Here is a 17,396-nt window from a genome sequence, read left to right as displayed (position 1 = left end):
GTCATCCGCCAGCTAGCTCGAGCTCAGGTTGTCAATTATCTATTGCCCTCTCTCGAAATATGTAACCACATCACAGGGTTTTCGATTCTTCTCACATGGTTTGTCCATCATTGAGTCCTTTTTTTTTTGGAGTGACATCAGCATGCTGGAGCCTACTCGACTTATTTATTGATACAAATCTAGTATATTTTTAATGCGGGCGTAATGCGAGCGACAAAACGCTATCCCGTGCACCTTAGGCACAGCACAAGCGCTCGCCCTACAGACTGGCGGTGCTACTATCATCATCATCATCATCGCCTGGGGATAATGTATGGTGTCAATGGCCGAAAAAAGGTCCCCATTTCTAGCCCGCCCATATAACTATGGGCTTCACTGCGCCGTCATCCTTCCAGTCGCATGGAACGTGAATGATTCTCGATCTCGATGTTTTCTGTCTGCGAGCCATGACTCTGCAGCACGGGTAACCAACTAGAGTGATGGCAACAGTTTGTAGGCTTTTTTCCCCATTCGGCGTAGTAATAAGCTATTGCGCTGCCCAGGTATCGTTAGTCGTATGAACGGAGCTCAAGAGTGCCTTATACTTGTCCATGAAAGGATGGTTGCCCCCACGGAGTGTGTTAAGCAGAAGCAAATAATCTCCTGCCAGTGATTTGGGAGACGTTCCACCATCGGACATATGAGAGATGGGGAGCTGCATGTTCGGTATTATTCCCGCGGGAGGTGGCACGGTAATGCCCTTGGCGAGGGGCATCTGGATATTGTATAGTACGCTGATGGCCCCAACTACGATGTCATAGAGTTTTTCCACCTGATTTGGTTAATAACGCGACAGGAAAAGACAAATAACCAAAAAGAGAGACAAAAGGGAAAATTAAACACGAGGTTACCACATACCAAGCCTATTCCGTGGGCCTCCATGGAGCTCAAAGGTAGGGCTCGACATATATCTAACGTCTCTTGTGCAAGCGTTACAGCGAAATCAAGACAGAGTTCACGGTGCTCGGATACGGGCCGTAAGAAACCATGAGTGGAGCAAAGGACCCATATCCGGTTCTGGAGCCACTTCTTGGTGATGAAAACATCTGCACTTTGTGTCTCTCTTAAACCGATTGTAGGGCGGTTTTGATCACCACCGTGAGCTAACTTGAAGCTTTCAAACCAATTGTAACCTTTGTATAGCTCGGATTCGCTGACACGGTTGAGGTTCTGGTGAATCACCAATGCCTTTGCCGCTGTGAGCTGTTCGCAATAACCAGCTTGGATACTACACTGTTGGTTCCAGCAGTCAACGACATCCTCATCAATGGCATCAAACAACTCCATCAAGCGGGCCAACCCCATCATCCCCTCCGCGTCCTTTTCATTGTGGACGATGATACCAGACACCAAACTGTGGGTGGCAGTGTGAATGAAGTCATGAACAGGCCGCATACTAAAGCCCGGCCTGCCCCAGAAGGTAATCGGATGCCTGCGTTGTAACGCATAAGCCCTTCACAAATGGATACCAATTAGCATAAGGATCTAGTCCATAGCGCTATCAGACAGCCTACCTTTCGGTGATTGATAAGACTAGGTAAGTCCGTAGTCGCTGGCCTTTTTCCTCGCTAGGTAAATCTTGATATGAATCTGGATTATTGAGACCCATTGTAGCCGCGAGATCTAGGGCCTCCCGCAGGCGAAGCCAAGCCGCATTATGCTGATTGCTACCAAAAAGACAACCGAATAGGTAGAAGCTGGTTAGGACAGCCTCGATGGTGGGATGCTCACCGAAATCAGAACAGCTCCGCATCTTTGTCGCTTCATGCATCATGGATCTCGCTTGGCTCGCTCGGGAGGAGGACGTCGGACGCTCCTGTATCTCGATCGGCTGCGTGAGAGAAAAGGCACACAGCGCTAACAACATTGCGCCGAATTGAGGGTTTCTCCGATGTTCGTGAGCCAACATGCGGATGAATAGAGCCGCGCGGTTCAAGACTGGCAGAGTAGGGTGCAGACGATCAAAGTAAATATCAATCCACGGGATCATGTTAGCTTCAACAATTGACGCAGGCCACACCATTTGCAAATGATGAGAGTCTGGCGGTACAATATCTGTTTTCGGTGCTGTAGCACCCGCCGAAGGTATAGTCGGCGCCTGTAGGCTTGCAGAGGTTGGATGGGTCTCGATAATGGAGGGAAGCGACGTTTTCAAGAGGATGTTGTTTCCCGGAAAATCAAACACGGGCAATTGAGCGTCCAGGGTATCTGGAAGCCAGTATTCTACATCATTGCGCTCGTTCCAGCAAATCCCACCATTGCTTTGTGACTCGGAAGCGTCTGTGCTCCAGCCTGGCTGCATGGATGGAGTCGCACTTGAAGGAGCGAGCTCTATGGATACTGGGTTTTCGCTTGGAATGGGCCAAGATTGAGTTCGAAGGGCCTGGGGAACCTGATCACCTCGAGACGAGGAATTTTGGTGGTAAGGGAAAGCATTTGGGAACGAACTCGATGCTCCCTGAGCTGGGGGGTGGTTCAATGAGAGGTTATTTTGTTGTTGCCGAATCTGGGATACTCGGCTATGAGTTCCGAAACACGATAGGTAAGATGAGAATATTCCAATAGAGATGACTAAGAGAGCGGATGGATGCACTCACTGGCCAGTGGGGCCTCTTTTCTTCTGAGGCTGGAAAAACGTGCACTCAAAGCCCATAGATACACAAGCTCGACATGGTTGTGACAAGCTGCACTGTCGTCACAAAGACAGGTAGGTTAGCTGTAAGTCTCCACAGTTGCTGCGGGAGAGGGGGAGGAGAGAGGGGAAGGAGGAGGGGGGCGGTGAGCGAAGAAGTGAAAGGAACAAGAATGGGGGGAAATAAGGAAGAGATCACACGCCTTGATTTTCCGAAATTTGCACTGATCACACGCGCGCTTCGCAACAGCTCCTAATGCCTTCCTTCGGGATTCTGTGCGGATGGCACCAGTCACTGACGAAGATGATGTTGTTGTGTTTGTTGTTGTTGTTGATGATGATGACGATGTTGCGGCAACATCCGAGCGTGGCTGGTTCATGATTGTGGCATATTCCCAATGGAGAACACAATTGTTGCACAGCAGAATGCAAGGTCTCTCAGACGGTCAGACCATCATGGCCAAGCAAGTAAGTACCTAGTAGTAAGTTACGTATGAGCAAGTAAGCAAGCCAGCAGGAGTGGGATGGGATGGGAGGAGTGGGTTGAGGCTGGATGTTCAATCCGATCGGTCGGCGGCGGGCGGGACTGCAGGGAGTAGGCAGGAAGCCGGGGAAAATAACGAGAGAAAAAGCTGAGCGTCACTGCAACCGCGCGGGGAAAAGGCAAAAAAACTCCGCCCGCCATTCATTCCCCACCGAAGATACTCAGTATCATTCTCTGGTATTTTACAGTACAGAGCACAGTACAGTACCCGCTCATACACACTCCACTTCGTAGACCTAGTACTGGTACTGTAATTCAGCTTCCTGTGTGATTATCGTAGATATAACTACTACCAAGTAGGTATACCTACGTACGTAAGTACACTTCTCAGGTCCTGAATTCGGGCCTGGGTCCAATCAATTGCGACTGTTTCATGCACTGCTTATCGCTACTGAGTAGTAGTTGGTTTGGTTATCATTCGAGTCCCAACTGGTGGAATTGGCACTGGATTGCCCTTCATGACCGACATATAAAACAGGTGTGAAAGCACCAGATTCTCTCACCCTCTCCCTCTTTCCCTCTCTGTCTCCCTCCTTTCTAGAATCGACAATTGACCTGAGCTTGACTAAGCAGCCCAATCATCAAGTCTTCTTATATCGTCAACTATGAGAAATTTACAGCCGTGGGAACAGGTCGTCGCTAAAAAGCGTTCTCTGCGAGATCAAAAGATAAAACCCTACATTGTCGCCGATATTGATCAACGTTTTCCTCGCGTGTACAATGTCCATGAGCGCACCTGCCTGCATGATGCATCCGGCTTTGAGGCGATTACCGACATTGACAGTGCTCTTCAGCTTTTCGAACAATTGAAGACTGGAAGAATCACTGCGGAGCAGACCATCCTAGCCTACATCAAAAGGTACACCTGTTCACGCCGCAAGCGCGAAGATAATCCGACTACATGCTGATACTATAGTACGTCTACTCAGAGCTGTGGTGGCGCATCAATTGGTGAGTATGGGATTGGACCATATGATGGATAACGGCGAACTCGATCACGGGGTACTGACAGGAGCAACCCACTAGACAAACTGCTTTACAGAGGTTACCTTCGAGGAAGCCTTGGTACAAGCCAGGGACTTGGATCGCGAGTTTCAACGGACTGGCAAAGTCAAAGGTCCCCTGCATGGTATTCCGGTCACGCTGAAGGATCAGTTCAACATCAAAGGGGTCGATAGCACACTGGGCTACGTGGGCCGCTCGTTTGCGCCCGCTGCGCAAGATGCAATCTTGGTTCGGTTACTGAAAGACATGGGTGCTGTTGTGTTGGCCAAGACGAACTTACCACAGAGCATTATGGTGCAACCCCTGTCCAGTTCAAACGCTCCGGAGACTAACGGATTCAATAGTGGGCTGAGACGGAAAATCCCCTCTGGGGCCTAACAACCAATCCGCGGGACCCTGCACTTACGCCGGGCGGCTCGACTGGAGGAGAAGCTGCGCTTTTGGCACTGCGCGGTTCTCTCTTAGGGTTTGGAACAGATATCGGTGGGAGCATCAGAATCCCGCAGAGTCTCATGGGACTGTATGGCTTGAAACCCAGTGTAAGGCCGGATCCCGAAGCCATAGCAAAGTTGAAGACTAACTCCGCACCAGAGTAGCAGGCTTCCTTACCACGGAGTTCCCGTTTCAACTGAAGGGCAGGAGCACGTTCCTTCATCTGTTGGTCCCATGGGGAGGGACCTATCGTCACTCTGCTATGTAAGTCGAGCGTTAATCGATGCTAAGCCATGGTTGTTTGATCCGAAATGCCCACCGCTTCCTTGGAACGAGAACGCTTTCCGAGAAATCCAAAGTCGACCTATGACTATTGGCCTGGTCGTGGATGATGGAGTCGTGAGGGTCCATCCGCCCATCGCACGAGCTCTCCGTGAGCTTTCTACCATGTTAAAGGCGCACGGTCACGACATAGTGACATGGGACGCGTCGGACCATCTGGAGTGTATCCGCCTCATGGACTTATTCTACACTGTTGATGGAGGTGAAGACGTCCGTCGCGATGTCGATGCGGCGGGGGAGCCTTATATTCCCCACGTTGAAGCGCTCGTCAACCGCGGCAAGGCTGTCTCCGTCTATGAGTATTGGCAGCTCAACAAGAGAAAGGTTGCTCTACAAGAGCGATATCTCAACAAGTGGAACGCGACCCTCTCTCCCTCGGGTAAGCACGTTGACATACTTCTGGCTCCAACGACACCTCATCCAGCCATTCCCCACCGGAGTATACGGTGGGTTGGTTACACAAAGATCTGGAACTTTCTCGACTATCCTGCCGTCACATTCCCTGTAGATCGAGTCAGGGCGGACCGGGATGAGCTACCGGCCGACTATCAGCCAAGGAACGAGCTTGATGCATGGAACTGGCAATTGTACGATGCTAGGGCCATGGATGGTCATCCAGTTAGTCTCCAGGTGATTGGCAGGAAACTGGAAGAGGAGGTGGTACTAGGCGCAGCGAGTGCCATTGAAACCCTTTGGAAGAAAGCATGTGCTATCGCTGAAGGAGCATGATCCATACCATGACATGGTATTCTGCATACGGACACTCATTGTGATTGCTAAATAGTCTAATCAACTACGGATTAGGTAGTTAATATTTCTTTGCCGGTCAGATCATGTCAACCCCCACCTTTTATCTGCACCCGCCTCCAATTTAGCGTCGTAGCTATTGGGGCAGTCGGGGTCACGTTCGGCACGAGTTGGAGGCGGCCTGGGAAGGGGATTTGGGGTAGAAATCCAGGAAGTAAGAGTAACTCGTAACTAATGATCAAGGAAGTCGGAGGATACATCGTGTCTAGGTAACGTTCATGAAGTCCTGACCCTTGACAAGTTGGCTTAATGATGTGAGTTGAACTTGGTCGAGAGATTAATTAGGAAGTAAGTGACTCGAATATAAGTGATCTGACCAGATCCGACTCGAACCTGGCCCCGTTTACCGAAAGAGCGTTTGCTGGGCTTATCTCCCGGGCTTTATCTGAGGCACTTATCATCATCCTATCTCCGTGTCTTCGAAGCTTCCCCTCTTCCTCCCCACTCTTAGCGGCAGGTCTGTCCGTCATGCGCAGCAAACGATAAGATTGAAGCGCGAATGATTTAAGTTCGCAGCTCGTTCTTTCCTTATCCCCAAACATACCTCCCATCATTTCAAACCATCATCCAGCAACATAGCGCAATGGGCAAGAAGCGTGTTTTGGTCAGCTACGGAGTAGATATCGACGCTGTAGCCGGATGGCTGGGGTCATATGGCGGAGAGGACAGTTCCAATGACATCAGTCGAGGTATTCAGTCTCTCCAGCAAGAACAGTGGTAGTGGCCACTTGACCCTCTGTTCTATCTTCTTCCCACCAAAGCTCTGCTGATCAGGACGGTTTCCCAGGCCTCTTTGCCGGCCATATCGGCACAACGCGACTGCTGAAGCTATTCGAGAAGTATGGCATCAAAGCGACATGGTTCATTCCCGGTCATTCGCTTGAGACCTTCCCGGAAGAGTGCGCCATGGTCCGCGATCAGGGCCACGAGATCGGTCTCCACGGATATAGCCACGAGAACCCAACCGACATGACTATCGAGCAACAGCGTGACATCCTGGACAAGACCTACCATATGATATATAATTTCTGCGGCAAGCCGCCACGAGGCATCGTTGCTCCATGGTGGGAAACGAGCAAAGAAATGGCTAATCTGCTGCTTTCCTATGGAATCGAGTACGATCATTCCATGTCTCATCATGATTGCCAGATATACTGGCTGCGAACAGGCGACTCGTGGACTAAGATCGACTATAAGCAGAAGGCTGAGACGTGGATGAAGCCCCTCGTCCGGGGCCAGGATACAGGACTTGTCGAGATCCCCGGAAATTGGTACATCGATGACTTGCCGCCGATGATGTTCATCAAATCGGCACCGAACAGCCATGGATGGGTGAATCCAAGAGACATTGAGGACATCTGGAAGGTTGGTGTGATAAAGTTCCTTGTCTTTGACATGAGCTGGGCTGATGACCCGTGGCGATCTAGGATCACTTTGACTACTTCTACCGCGAGTACGACGAGTTTGTTTTCCCGATGACCATACATCCCGATGTGTCTGGACGTCCGCATGTGCTCCTAATGCATGAGAGGTGAGTTGGCGCGGTTCTATGTCTCAGTCGTAGCTTTGCAGCTGGGCGCTAACAATGACAGAATCATTGAGCATATCAACAAGCACGAAGGCGTAGAATGGGTGACATTCGAGCAAATGTGCGACGAGTTCAAGAGCAAGAACAAGCCACCCGAGGGGGCAAGAATGCCTGAAGCTCCCATGCCTCTAAAGCAGGCTTGACGAAAACCTGACTGCATGAGACCACTGCGCTCTCCCAGGAAGTATTGAATCAACTGCAGCCAAAGAGTAGTTCCTTCAGCTAGTACCCTAACATTGTATATAATCCGGAGCTCTTTTGAAGTAAAATGCTAGATAACTGATGAATGAAACTGCCACAATATCCTACACTAATGCCACTAACGCCACTTAAATGCAATTCTTCGGCAGTAAAACCCGAGCTTTCAGCTCCTCGGTGGCTCAAAAAGCTGGGGTTTCATGTTGATCTTGCAAAGCTTAGAGACGCAACCGCTTAGCTGCAGCACGGATTGTACACCGTCCAGGATGCGCATGTGTGTAAAACCAATCTCACGAATGAACTCGAGCTTGGAATGTTCTGACAGAGAGGGAATGGTCTTGGTTACTCGGAACATAGTGCTGATGATATCATGTGAAGAATATCCCAGGACCCTGACATACTCGTTAGTATCACAGCGCGATGTCGGTGATAGGCCTAGGAAGAGACATACCACAGCTCGTTGAGTGTGTCGAGAGCAACGTCCACCTTCCCTTCCCAGCAGGCTTTGATCATGGCTTGAACCTTGATGGGGTGTGGGCTATCGACCACCTTGAAGACATTGTCCCCGCTGACAAAGCCAAACCCTGACCATGTACTTTGGAGGTTGTTAATGGCTTGACGCATGTCTCCCTCTGCGCTGAATACCAATGCAGCAATTCCTTCCTCGTTATGTTCCACCTGCTCGGCGTCACACACCTGTTTCAACCGCTTCACGACCTGGCCGTCTGTCAACCGGGCATAACGAAGGATGGCACATCGGGATTGAATGGGCTCGATAATCTTGTTCGATTGATTGCATGCAAAGGCGAATCGAGTTGTAGACGAGTAGATCTCCATGGTACGTCGTAGCGCTTGTTGGGCACCAGACGTCATACTATATACTGTCCGTCAATGGAGAGGAGCTGCGTTTGAGGTAAATCACGGGCTCGTACCTATCTGCCTCGTCCAAGATCACTATCTTGTGACGGCCAGGAGGCAGTGTGACTTTCTTCTGGGCGAAGCCCTTGATCCGGTTGCGCACAACATCAATACCTAAAGAGAGATGTCAAAAATTGTGCAGGCCGCCGCTCAGAGGTGGGCATACCTCTTTCATCACTGGCGTTCAGCTCAAGCACAGCCTCCTTGTATGCATCTCCCAGCAATTGCCTTGCCAAGCACAGAATCGAGGTTGTCTTTCCGATACCAGGCATGCCAGAAATTATAACGTGTGGCATATTCCCATCTTTGGCGATAATCTTCAATCGTTCAACCGTTTCGGTGTTGCCCACAATATCATCTAGGAAGATCGGGCGGTACTTCTCAACCCTGCGACACAATGTTAGTTCCTTGGTCCCTTGGTCATCGTGGCGGCGTCATACCAAGGGAGCTCGTAGTCGGGAGGAGCGCCGGCCGTATGGGGTTTGAGTCCATTGCGGGCAGCGCTGGCTGAAGATTCTGCCTGAGCCATGGAGATTATGGGTGAGAGGGAAGATGAATCGAGCTGTCACGGTTAACAGGCTAGTCTGTGTGGTATGCGAATAAGGCAGATGGTTTATAATCAAAGACTGGGTATGGCTCGGCAAAAGGAAGACGCGCGCAGGTCAAGGCGGAGACGCGTCGGATCGGACATGCGGGGGTTTGCCCAAAGGAGTTGTAATTGATTGTTGCCGGTGCAGTGACCAGAGGCTGTGATTGTAAAGGCTTCTCTCTTCTTTTCTTTCGCTCCCACAAGCAACTTAGTAGTTCCACAGTGCACTCTTCTTGTGCAAGTTAGTTTCCGCCGACGATGCAGGAATCTATCGATCTATCTTTTTCTGTCGTTTCAGGATCACATGGGGTCCGGTTGGCCAGTTGGCAAACAGACCGATTGTATTCCCGCCTCCGCTTTCCATATTTCTTCCATTTTCGATCACTGCTGCATGCATGGCACGGAGTATGCACCCACCACATCATAAGTCTCTGGGACTGCTGATGTTTCAAAAATAACCTACTACTCCAAGAACCTTTATTACTACTGCAACTTCTGCAACTTATATTTATCGCGTCTGTATTACGTTACAAGACCTTGTTTATTACTTTTATGACCACTAGGCGCTCTACCAACTTCCGGGACAACGCTTACTTTACCTCACCATTACTACAACAGCTTTCACCTCAACCAGTGAATGCTCTTTCCTGTAATCTTCACCATGGGAACGACTTCTGTCCGCCGCAATCTCTTTCACCATCATTTCAGCAGACGCCCTGGCTCGATGGCTCCTTCTAGCTCCTCTGCGCAGAGCAGTGCTACTCACGGGGTTCCGGTTCTATCCGCGCAGATGGCACCCTCGATGTCCTCGGACTCAGCCTCGTCCTTGAGTTCCGGCCCCGTTGATGGGGGGGAAATTGTGGCCCGAGACAAGAACGGTGGCTACAAGCTCGACATTCCGGTTCTCCCCGCTTTGGTTGGCAATGGGGGTGATGAAATGGAGGGTATAGAAGACGTAGGTGCCCAGGGCGGTTCCGGGGCCGCAACAATCGATGCTACAAACCAGACCGATATCTCAAGACGAGAGAAAGAGAGTAAGCATTCGTGCTGAAGCCTCATTGCCATGCCCTGCATACAAGACCATGCTAATTCACCATAGAGATCGAAGCCAGTTTGTCTGAAATGTATCGGAACAAGAGCAGGCGTATGAGTAGTGAGCCAGCTGGCAAGTCTTTTCGACAGCCGTTAGAGAGGCCGAAACTAATTGGAGATAGAAATCTTGACGCTTATCCAGCAGAGCCTTCGTAACAAAGTTGCCGCTTTGGAGGAAGATAATTGGATGTACGAACCCGAGGTCGACTCCAGTATCTAGAATCTTCACGGTGGTTACATGCCTTATGCCTATCATGACGCCTATCATGACGCTTGGTGGATGATGTATGTGAACTGCATTGATTTACATTGCGGGAGTTCCCGTCAGCCTCAAACTAGTCAAGCTCCATACTCGCAGGGGGCGCCTCGACCCTTTTCGAACCCGCTCGTCCTTGAGGTGCCGTCCGGGCACCGGCAGTATCCTGACCACCTCCGAAAAGCATGCTGCCCATCATGTCTAGCAGGGGGTTACTTTGCCTGGGAATTTTGATTCCGAAATACTGCTCACCCAGCTGAGCCAGGGCTTCGTCCCAGATGCCCACCTCTCGAATGTGGGATGCATAATGAGCGGTCAGCTGCTTGAAAAGATCCGAACTGCCACGCTGTATCGTGAGGAGGAGCATGCTTATGAAGTTCAGCAAAGGGAGCGCGGGATAGACCCGCACGTCAGAGCTAGCGCTGCTGACCTCTTGTACGCCGAGTGATGGATTCGAGGAGGAAAGCTTTGACGTGAAGATAAGAAAGGCTTTGTTGGCGTTGCGAAGGTTTCCGATGAGAAGGTATGGGAATACGGCACGAGATGCGTAGATAGCTGCCGTATGCGGATCGTCATGAGTGTACCACTCGTATTCAAGTTTCGCCAGAGTCTCGGCCGATTCTGAGGTACCGAAAATAAGATGCTTCTCAGCGTCATATGGTTCATGGTCTATAAGCTTCAGATTAGAGAACTGTCTGGTCTTCGATATGTAATGTGATTCACATACCCTCGGCGTATACTGATCCAGCAGCATGATGCAATTCGGGGTCTCCTCTCTCCAGGGGGCCAAAACGACCACTCCATCCGATCATCTCTTGGATAAACCTTTTCCGTGTAGGTTCCTCGGGTGGGAAGGCGTGCAGAAGCTCGATCAATCGCTCTATTATTGACATTGCCCGTCAGCCTTGTTCCGAGTGAGGTCGTGGTATAGATGGTGACAAATGGCAGCCTATTCGAAGTTGACACTGTATGCAACACTTACTCTTGCGACTTCGTCCTTCAGTATCATCATCGCCGGGGGTGATCTCCCAACCTGCCTTGATGTACACCTCGACGACCAGCATGATAGCAAGGTCTCCGCCACTAGCGGAAGCACCCTGCTGGGAGCCGGCTTTCAAGAGGGCTGCAGCGCCACTAGCTAATAGTTCTGCCGCCACATCGTAGTTGGCTTGTTTAATATAACGCGCGGCGATGACTCGTAGTTGTTGATGAGCTTCGTAATATGCACCAGAAGCGATTCTGGAAGACGATGGCAAAACATGGTTAGCTGTTAACAATTTCGTCCTGGCTTGTGCAAGTTGTTATTGGATGCGCGAGGTGGGTTGACTCACTTCTCTTGCTGTCGAGCGATGGTCTTCTCAATACGTGAGGTCATGTTGTAGTGGAGACTACCTCAAGGAGGCTCTGCGGTGACGACCTTGATGAATGCCTGGGAACAAGCTGGACCAAGTGTCTCGATGAGCAGGACACGATATAATTAGAAAGTGTAGTCGCGAGTTTGAGAAGGTAACTTCGGACGTCAAGCTTGCTCAGGAAAAAGAAAAGGAAGGAAGAAGGAGTTGGATAGCAGGCGACATTTGGTGGTGGTGGGGGGTGGGGAAAGGCAAGAATAGCAATGCGCGCTTGGCTTCTTCCAGAAGGGCGGGCGGAGCGAACTCAAACTGAGTCTCCGTACTCCGTACAGTCAGTACATATATTGTACTGTACGTGGTTTTTTACTTGGGCCTGTACTGTACGCCCACTTATCACTTTATCAATTATGATCTTGGATGCTTTTGCGTCTTGAGAATTAAGTTAACCTCCTAATGGACCGGAAAGTGTTTGATATTCAACCCATTGGCCGCTTCTACGGAGCCAGTGCCGCAATTCGACGTCCTAAGGTAAGTACTAACTAACATTACGCTTATTACCTGCCTGCCCCTACCTACGCCTCTTCCACAATCCCTTTCTAGACTTGGATAGTTGAGATTGGTATTAAACATGGCCAGGAAATCGCATGTTTTTCCTATGACGATAATCATGAGTTCCATCTGGGAGAGTCCTCCTTGAAATACTACTACACACCGCATCTCCCTGCAGATCTGAACCGGGGGTTCGAATCCTTCCAGAAGCTAGATGATTCCGCCGACGAGCATCTCGATGCATTGCTCGATACCATCATAGCTCTAGAACAGGATACGGGAAACAAATGCGAAGCTGATATCATCACTTGGAGAGGAATGATGACCAAGGTCGGTATGACATCTAACGACTGTGGGCGATACTGCTTTGCCAAAGGCTCGGTGCTAATGTACCACTGGAGGCATAGATACTGACGGCTCCCTTTGACAATATGAACGGGTATGTCTCGGACGTTCGGTGAAGCTCTAACATCATTGAGTTAACCCCGTTACAGGTTTGAGATGAACGCGACCTTGTACCAAGTAAGCTATCATTGATCCCCAGCTTTAACTATGCTAAGTCGTTGACAACCTTGTTAGGGAACTATGTGCGTATGCTCCAGTCGGCTATGTGCGGGCCCTAATGCTTTCTAGCTTCATTGAAGAGAACAACAGCTACAAAAATGAGCAGAAGCGGATCCAGAAGAACCAGAGAATGCCTCCTGGTATGGCTTCTCAAGAGCTAATGGCATACTGGGGTACAGTTGTCTTCCACGGCCGAGTCCGAATGCTGTCGGGGCTCTTCGGGTGATCATTCGCCAAATTGACACTGATTGATGTAGGCTACAAATTTGAAACAATATCGTTACTCAACCAACCATGGGATCCAACTCCTCGTCAGGAGATTGAAGGTCGAGAAGAGCTTGTTGTGAACAACAAGGCCCAGTATTGCTCCGTGGTGCGGACTGCGATAGGTCGCACCAAACTTGTCATTGGGGGCGAAGTGGATGCTAGTAAGTGATTGCAATGGGTCTATCAGATAACTGATAACTGACATGAAATAACCACGTGTGTGAAGTATGGGACCGCAAACCGGACCGGAAGGAGGACCCGATCAACTGGGTAGAACTGAAAACCTCGGCCGAGATCAGGAATGACCGGGACATGGTCAAATACGAAAGGAAGCTTCTCAAGTTCTGGGCTCAATCATTCCTTCTTGGCGTGCCTCGAATTATCGTCGGGTTTCGAGACCAGCAAGGAATTGTCCACCGTCTTGAGGAATTGGACACCGCCAGCATACCAGGCAAGGTCAAGAAGGTGGGACGAGCGACCTGGGACGGAAATATATGCATCAATTTCACTGCTGAATTTCTGCAATGTAGGAAAAGGCCCACTCAATCCTCATGCGGTCTTTAAACACTGTCACCTCAGGATTTAGAACTAACAAAACCAGGGCTTACATCCACCATTCAGGAGGAAGGGACGTGGAGAATAGTCAAACGTGAGAGATCCTCAGTCATCGAGGTCTTCAAAGTGGAGGATAGTGGGACTGGCGACATCATCTCTCCGGCCTTTTCAGCTTGGAGGACCACAATTTGAGAGACTCAGGCTCGTTAAAGCCTGGTTTTCTATAGCGAATTGTTCAGAGGCTTGATGAACGAGAAGCCGGAATTATGAACGGTCGCCATTGGCTCTCATCTGATGTCGATTCTTGGTCCAAAAATTCCCATTGCGAGATATGTGCATCCCCCAGTGACAAATGTCTTTGGCACAAGAAGGCGCCTGCGCACTTATGTTCCTGGTCAGAGGGCTGACGGGATCAATTCCGTGGTGAATTGTAGTCCGCCGCGGCTTACCCGATGTCCTACATTCGAGGACACACATGTCCCAGCTAGATCTGATCGAATGTCAAGCATCGGAAAGCGTGTATGTTTCTTGTGGCTACTTTTTCAACTCTGAACCCTCGGGATGAGAAGTGTCTGTCCTTAGGATATCTAGTCTGGTGGTTACATATTGAAAATGTCCTCTGATTTACGGTCTGTAATCTCGTTCGCTGATATACAGCACAGCAACGAGTCAGTATCACAGCTAAACACCGAGAGTGTCCTATGTACCCTCAGCGCGCAAGAGTAGAAGTCGTACAGCAACCATTGATAGTGGCATTTACCCTGCGTCTTCTTTGATCGCGGCTTCACTGCTAATGTCTGGCCGAACATCTGAGCCTGAGGTGAGGCTATCCTGCCGTTTCCGGAGGTACGCATCACGTGCAGCCTTCTTGGCAGCACTTTTGAGAGCTCTCTTATGTACATTCCCATTGATGTGAATATCCCATTGCTCGCTGCCTTGCATTGTCTTCTTGCAGACATTGCACGTTATACATTTCATATAGGCGGTGGAATCTCTCTGCGGCTGCGCCTCTTTTGCACTCAGGACGGTTCTAGCAAGCTCTGATAGTGACTTGGAATCGGGAGTGGATTCACCATTCAGCAGAGCTCGTACCAATTCCTCTGACGGCTGTGTTATAGTCTCCTTCCATGCCTCGACGTTCGTGCTATCCAGGAGGTAGAGACGATCAGTCGCGCCTGCATCGGCAATAGCTTTCCATAGCTTATTTCGTATCCATTTAATTTGTGACACGGCGTATTGTCGCGTTGCAGACTTGATGGACCCGACGCAGGCTCTTTTCAAGGCCTCCAAGTCCAACTCGCTCATGGAACCCTTATAGAGGGCATCGAAGTACGGCGCCAGCTCCTTGTAGCCAATGGAAACCCACACGCCTCGCGTGTGATCGACCGGATCGCCCTGCTTTTTCTTCTCCAGAGAAAAATCAAACATGCGTCTAGCTTCCTCCATGAGCCCTTGGTCTACCATCGAGTCCACGCGCTTTTCCAATCGGGAATTGAGCATTTCCTTCTCCGAGTGCACCCAGAAAATCATTGTCGGGTATCGCAAACGGCCCACGCCAAGAGAAAGGCTGTTGCGCGCCATGTCAGCCTGTTTCAGCCGCTGTTGTTCTGCGTAGACTTCAGAGGCGGGGCGCCCAGTTTGGAAGTAGATCTCCAAAGAGCGCCGGATTTTGCGGGCATCATTTGGGTGCCATCTGGCCGCCATGACCGGGTCGACTTCTTTGAGTCTCTGCAACATCACTTCTGGAGTAGCGTCGAGAATCGGCCATTTGGTCGGTGAGTCCCGGTCACTGTTGTCATCCCGGAGAAATGGATCATAATCACTGGAATCTTGATCTGCATCAACCAGTTGGTCGTTGAAGAGCACGGCTTGTGTGTAGTAATGTGTGCCTCCGACTAGAATCGGAAGTTTCCCCTTGGCGTGGATCTCGTCAATTAGCCGAAGACTGTCCTGTTTGAATCGACCGATCCACCATGGCTCTTCCTCTATTTCGACACAGCTCAGTAAATGATGCGGAATACCGTTACGTTCCTCGGGAGGGATTTGATTGGTGATGATCGGGAGGCCGCGGTACATTTGCATTGCATCACCATTGATGATTTCGCCATTGAAGCGCGAGGCCAGGTCAACTGCAAGCTATCTGTAGCCGTTAATAAATGAGTCCTGACTATATGCATAAGCATAGCCTTCTTGCTATTTAATTCTCTTCTACTGATTCTCGATTCTTGCTTACCTTCGACTTGCCAGTACCTGTCGCTCCGACGACAGCGATGAGAGGTTTCATGACTGGTGGAGACGAGTGAAAACTAGAGAACAGTTGCCGGAGAAGATGTCGCATGAGGTACAGAACCAGACCACACTTAGCATTTTGGCCTGGAAAAATATACCCGACCTCAGAGAAGACAAGGCTGTGGGTGCTCGGTGCCGTCTCCCAGAAACACAAAATATTGCGGGGAAAGAATCGGCGAACGAGAGGGAGAAAATCGCACCCTCGGGTTTCTTACCTCATCAAGGATTAGGATCTTATCTTTTATCGCTCGTTCCCTCCCCCCCTTGCCTGATCTGCTTGTCCCGCCGATCTCCCAGCTTTCAATCAATTGACTTCAATTCCTTAAATAGATTGCTTGACTCTGTGGAAAAGGACCAAAGGGCTATCCATAGATACCGACCAATATCTCTTTCTTCTTCTTCCATGGCTGACTCCGATCTCCATCTCCCCTCAATCGAGGTGAGAAACCTGTCTTTCAAGTTTCCCGATGGATCATCAGGCTTGACGGATATCAATCTGAACGTACCGTCCGGCAGTCGTACTCTACTCATTGGAGGTAAGCTCGCTGCGGGGTAAAGTGACCATATTCATCTTCTGGGAGATTGACATCTTCCTAGCCAACGGTGCCGGCAAGACCACACTCCTACGCCTCCTGTCCGGAAAGCGTCTGGCCCCAACGGACACCATTACCGTGGCCGGCAAAGACCCATTCAAAGATGGTTTGGAAGGCGTCACTTATCTCGGCATGGAATGGGTCCTGAACAACATTGTCCGGACCGACATCGACGTGCCCACTCTACTTGCATCTGTCGGCGGTAACGCCTACCCAGAACGCCGGGACGAGCTGGTCGAGATACTCGACATCGATCTCCGGTGGCGCATGCACGCCGTGTCGGATGGAGAGCGTCGCCGCGTGCAGCTTGCGATGGGCTTGCTCCGTCCCTGGCGGGTTCTCCTGCTTGATGAAATCACCGTCGATCTGGACCTGCTCTCCCGGGCCAATTTCCTGGGGTTTTTGAAGCGCGAAGCAGAATCCAGACCCTGCTCCATCGTGTATGCCACTCACATTTTGGACAATTTGTCCCTGTGGCCCACGCATCTGGTCCACATGCATCTAGGCACCGTCCGCCAATGGGGTCCTATCGAGAAGTTCCATGATGAGGTCAAAGAGTCGTCCCAGAATACTCAGCTGGGCGAGCTGGTGCTCAAATGGCTCACGGAGGATCTTCGGCACAGAGGTCCCCGAAATGGATATCAGGGCCAGGCCAAAACCTACCCGTCACTAGATGGCCTGGGTGGTTATGGGCTTGAAAAGCGGCCGTGATGTATGCCACTTCTCATCTTCTCTTTCTTTTCTAATGTTTGCACTCTCTACCTTGGCCTTGCCCTATTTCCATG

General features: G+C 50.4%; 9 protein-coding genes across 9 annotated transcripts; 5 read left to right on the top strand and 4 right to left on the bottom strand.

Moving 5' to 3' along the window:
* Nucleotides 1–141: 141 nt before the first annotated feature.
* On the bottom strand, nt 142–3,243 carry BO66DRAFT_389738 (CeGAL family transcription factor). The gene is made up of 5 exons (XM_025646852.1): nt 2,875–3,243; nt 2,637–2,728; nt 1,554–2,558; nt 898–1,492; nt 142–811 (listed from the first exon to the last, which is right to left on the bottom strand). Exons 1-5 carry the CDS (start codon nt 3,049–3,051, stop codon nt 527–529), a joined length of 2,154 nt encoding a protein of 717 aa, XP_025506588.1. The 5' UTR covers nt 3,052–3,243; the 3' UTR covers nt 142–526.
* A 306-nt stretch (nt 3,244–3,549) lies between these two features.
* On the top strand, nt 3,550–5,816 carry BO66DRAFT_344353 (amidase). Its single transcript, XM_025644512.1, has 5 exons — nt 3,550–4,074; nt 4,145–4,166; nt 4,242–4,514; nt 4,565–4,759; nt 4,812–5,816. The coding sequence occupies exons 1-5, from the start codon at nt 3,821–3,823 to the stop codon at nt 5,721–5,723; spliced, it is 1,656 nt and encodes a 551-aa protein (XP_025506587.1). The 5' UTR covers nt 3,550–3,820; the 3' UTR covers nt 5,724–5,816.
* A 568-nt stretch (nt 5,817–6,384) lies between these two features.
* On the top strand, nt 6,385–7,532 carry BO66DRAFT_316917 (polysaccharide deacetylase family protein; the record flags this gene model as incomplete). Its single annotated transcript, XM_025643531.1, has 4 exons — nt 6,385–6,490; nt 6,589–7,166; nt 7,229–7,332; nt 7,394–7,532. 4 exons carry the CDS (start codon nt 6,385–6,387, stop codon nt 7,530–7,532), a joined length of 927 nt encoding a protein of 308 aa, XP_025506586.1.
* An 86-nt stretch (nt 7,533–7,618) lies between these two features.
* Nucleotides 7,619–9,381, bottom strand: BO66DRAFT_389734 (replication factor C subunit 4). Its single transcript, XM_025646851.1, has 5 exons — nt 8,946–9,381; nt 8,672–8,892; nt 8,520–8,619; nt 8,039–8,461; nt 7,619–7,979 (listed from the first exon to the last, which is right to left on the bottom strand). Exons 1-5 carry the CDS (start codon nt 9,032–9,034, stop codon nt 7,754–7,756), a joined length of 1,059 nt encoding a protein of 352 aa, XP_025506585.1. The 5' UTR covers nt 9,035–9,381; the 3' UTR covers nt 7,619–7,753.
* A 374-nt stretch (nt 9,382–9,755) lies between these two features.
* BO66DRAFT_409379 (uncharacterized protein) lies at nt 9,756–10,406 on the top strand (the record flags this gene model as incomplete). The annotated part of the gene is made up of 4 exons (XM_025649176.1): nt 9,756–10,128; nt 10,194–10,218; nt 10,265–10,278; nt 10,309–10,406. The coding sequence occupies 4 exons, from the start codon at nt 9,756–9,758 to the stop codon at nt 10,404–10,406; spliced, it is 510 nt and encodes a 169-aa protein (XP_025506584.1).
* On the bottom strand, nt 10,364–12,024 carry BO66DRAFT_389732 (protein GET4). Its single transcript, XM_025646850.1, has 4 exons — nt 11,774–12,024; nt 11,425–11,681; nt 11,170–11,322; nt 10,364–11,111 (listed from the first exon to the last, which is right to left on the bottom strand). Exons 1-4 carry the CDS (start codon nt 11,815–11,817, stop codon nt 10,522–10,524), a joined length of 1,044 nt encoding a protein of 347 aa, XP_025506583.1. The 5' UTR covers nt 11,818–12,024; the 3' UTR covers nt 10,364–10,521.
* Nucleotides 12,025–12,174: 150 nt separating this feature from the next.
* On the top strand, nt 12,175–14,308 carry BO66DRAFT_368829 (DXO/RAI1 family decapping nuclease). The gene is made up of 8 exons (XM_025645351.1): nt 12,175–12,322; nt 12,431–12,673; nt 12,751–12,782; nt 12,838–12,869; nt 12,973–13,080; nt 13,165–13,335; nt 13,401–13,700; nt 13,776–14,308. Exons 1-8 carry the CDS (start codon nt 12,248–12,250, stop codon nt 13,919–13,921), a joined length of 1,107 nt encoding a protein of 368 aa, XP_025506582.1. The 5' UTR covers nt 12,175–12,247; the 3' UTR covers nt 13,922–14,308.
* Nucleotides 14,309–14,485: 177 nt separating this feature from the next.
* On the bottom strand, nt 14,486–16,062 carry BO66DRAFT_426931 (tRNA dimethylallyltransferase; the record flags this gene model as incomplete). Its single annotated transcript, XM_025650310.1, has 2 exons — nt 15,963–16,062; nt 14,486–15,865 (listed from the first exon to the last, which is right to left on the bottom strand). The coding sequence occupies exons 1-2, from the start codon at nt 16,011–16,013 to the stop codon at nt 14,486–14,488; spliced, it is 1,431 nt and encodes a 476-aa protein (XP_025506581.1). The 5' UTR covers nt 16,014–16,062.
* A 359-nt stretch (nt 16,063–16,421) lies between these two features.
* Nucleotides 16,422–17,322, top strand: BO66DRAFT_316817 (putative ABC transporter; the record flags this gene model as incomplete). The annotated part of the gene is made up of 2 exons (XM_025643524.1): nt 16,422–16,554; nt 16,616–17,322. 2 exons carry the CDS (start codon nt 16,422–16,424, stop codon nt 17,320–17,322), a joined length of 840 nt encoding a protein of 279 aa, XP_025506580.1.
* Nucleotides 17,323–17,396: the final 74 nt, after the last annotated feature.

Source organism: Aspergillus aculeatinus (genome assembly GCF_003184765.1).
Source record: "Aspergillus aculeatinus CBS 121060 unplaced genomic scaffold BO66scaffold_10, whole genome shotgun sequence".
Lineage (NCBI taxonomy): Eukaryota > Fungi > Ascomycota > Eurotiomycetes > Eurotiales > Aspergillaceae > Aspergillus > Aspergillus aculeatinus.
This window is presented reverse-complemented; position numbering and strand designations above follow the sequence as displayed.

Coding starts and splice junctions, on each gene's coding strand:
- BO66DRAFT_389738 (XM_025646852.1), bottom strand. CDS start 3,051: ATGAACCAGCCACGCTCGGATGTTGCCGCAACATCGTCATCATCATCA. Junction 2,729..2,874: donor GCAAATTTCGGAAAATCAAG/GCGTGTGATCTC, acceptor TTGTGACGACAG/TGCAGCTTGTCACAACCATG. Junction 812..897: donor AGGCCCACGGAATAGGCTTG/GTATGTGGTAAC, acceptor TAACCAAATCAG/GTGGAAAAACTCTATGACAT.
- BO66DRAFT_344353 (XM_025644512.1), top strand. CDS start 3,821: ATGAGAAATTTACAGCCGTGGGAACAGGTCGTCGCTAAAAAGCGTTCT. Junction 4,075..4,144: donor ATCCTAGCCTACATCAAAAG/GTACACCTGTTC, acceptor ACGTCTACTCAG/AGCTGTGGTGGCGCATCAAT. Junction 4,167..4,241: donor CTGTGGTGGCGCATCAATTG/GTGAGTATGGGA, acceptor GCAACCCACTAG/ACAAACTGCTTTACAGAGGT.
- BO66DRAFT_389734 (XM_025646851.1), bottom strand. CDS start 9,034: ATGGCTCAGGCAGAATCTTCAGCCAGCGCTGCCCGCAATGGACTCAAA. Junction 8,462..8,519: donor ATCTTGGACGAGGCAGATAG/GTACGAGCCCGT, acceptor GACAGTATATAG/TATGACGTCTGGTGCCCAAC. Junction 7,980..8,038: donor GACACACTCAACGAGCTGTG/GTATGTCTCTTC, acceptor CGAGTATGTCAG/GGTCCTGGGATATTCTTCAC.
- BO66DRAFT_389732 (XM_025646850.1), bottom strand. CDS start 11,817: ATGACCTCACGTATTGAGAAGACCATCGCTCGACAGCAAGAGAA. Junction 11,682..11,773: donor ATCGCTCGACAGCAAGAGAA/GTGAGTCAACCC, acceptor ATCGTCTTCCAG/AATCGCTTCTGGTGCATATT. Junction 11,323..11,424: donor TGAAGGACGAAGTCGCAAGA/GTAAGTGTTGCA, acceptor TGTCAATAATAG/AGCGATTGATCGAGCTTCTG.
- BO66DRAFT_368829 (XM_025645351.1), top strand. CDS start 12,248: ATGGACCGGAAAGTGTTTGATATTCAACCCATTGGCCGCTTCTACGGA. Junction 12,323..12,430: donor CCGCAATTCGACGTCCTAAG/GTAAGTACTAAC, acceptor AAACATGGCCAG/GAAATCGCATGTTTTTCCTA. Junction 13,336..13,400: donor TGGGGGCGAAGTGGATGCTA/GTAAGTGATTGC, acceptor ACGTGTGTGAAG/TATGGGACCGCAAACCGGAC.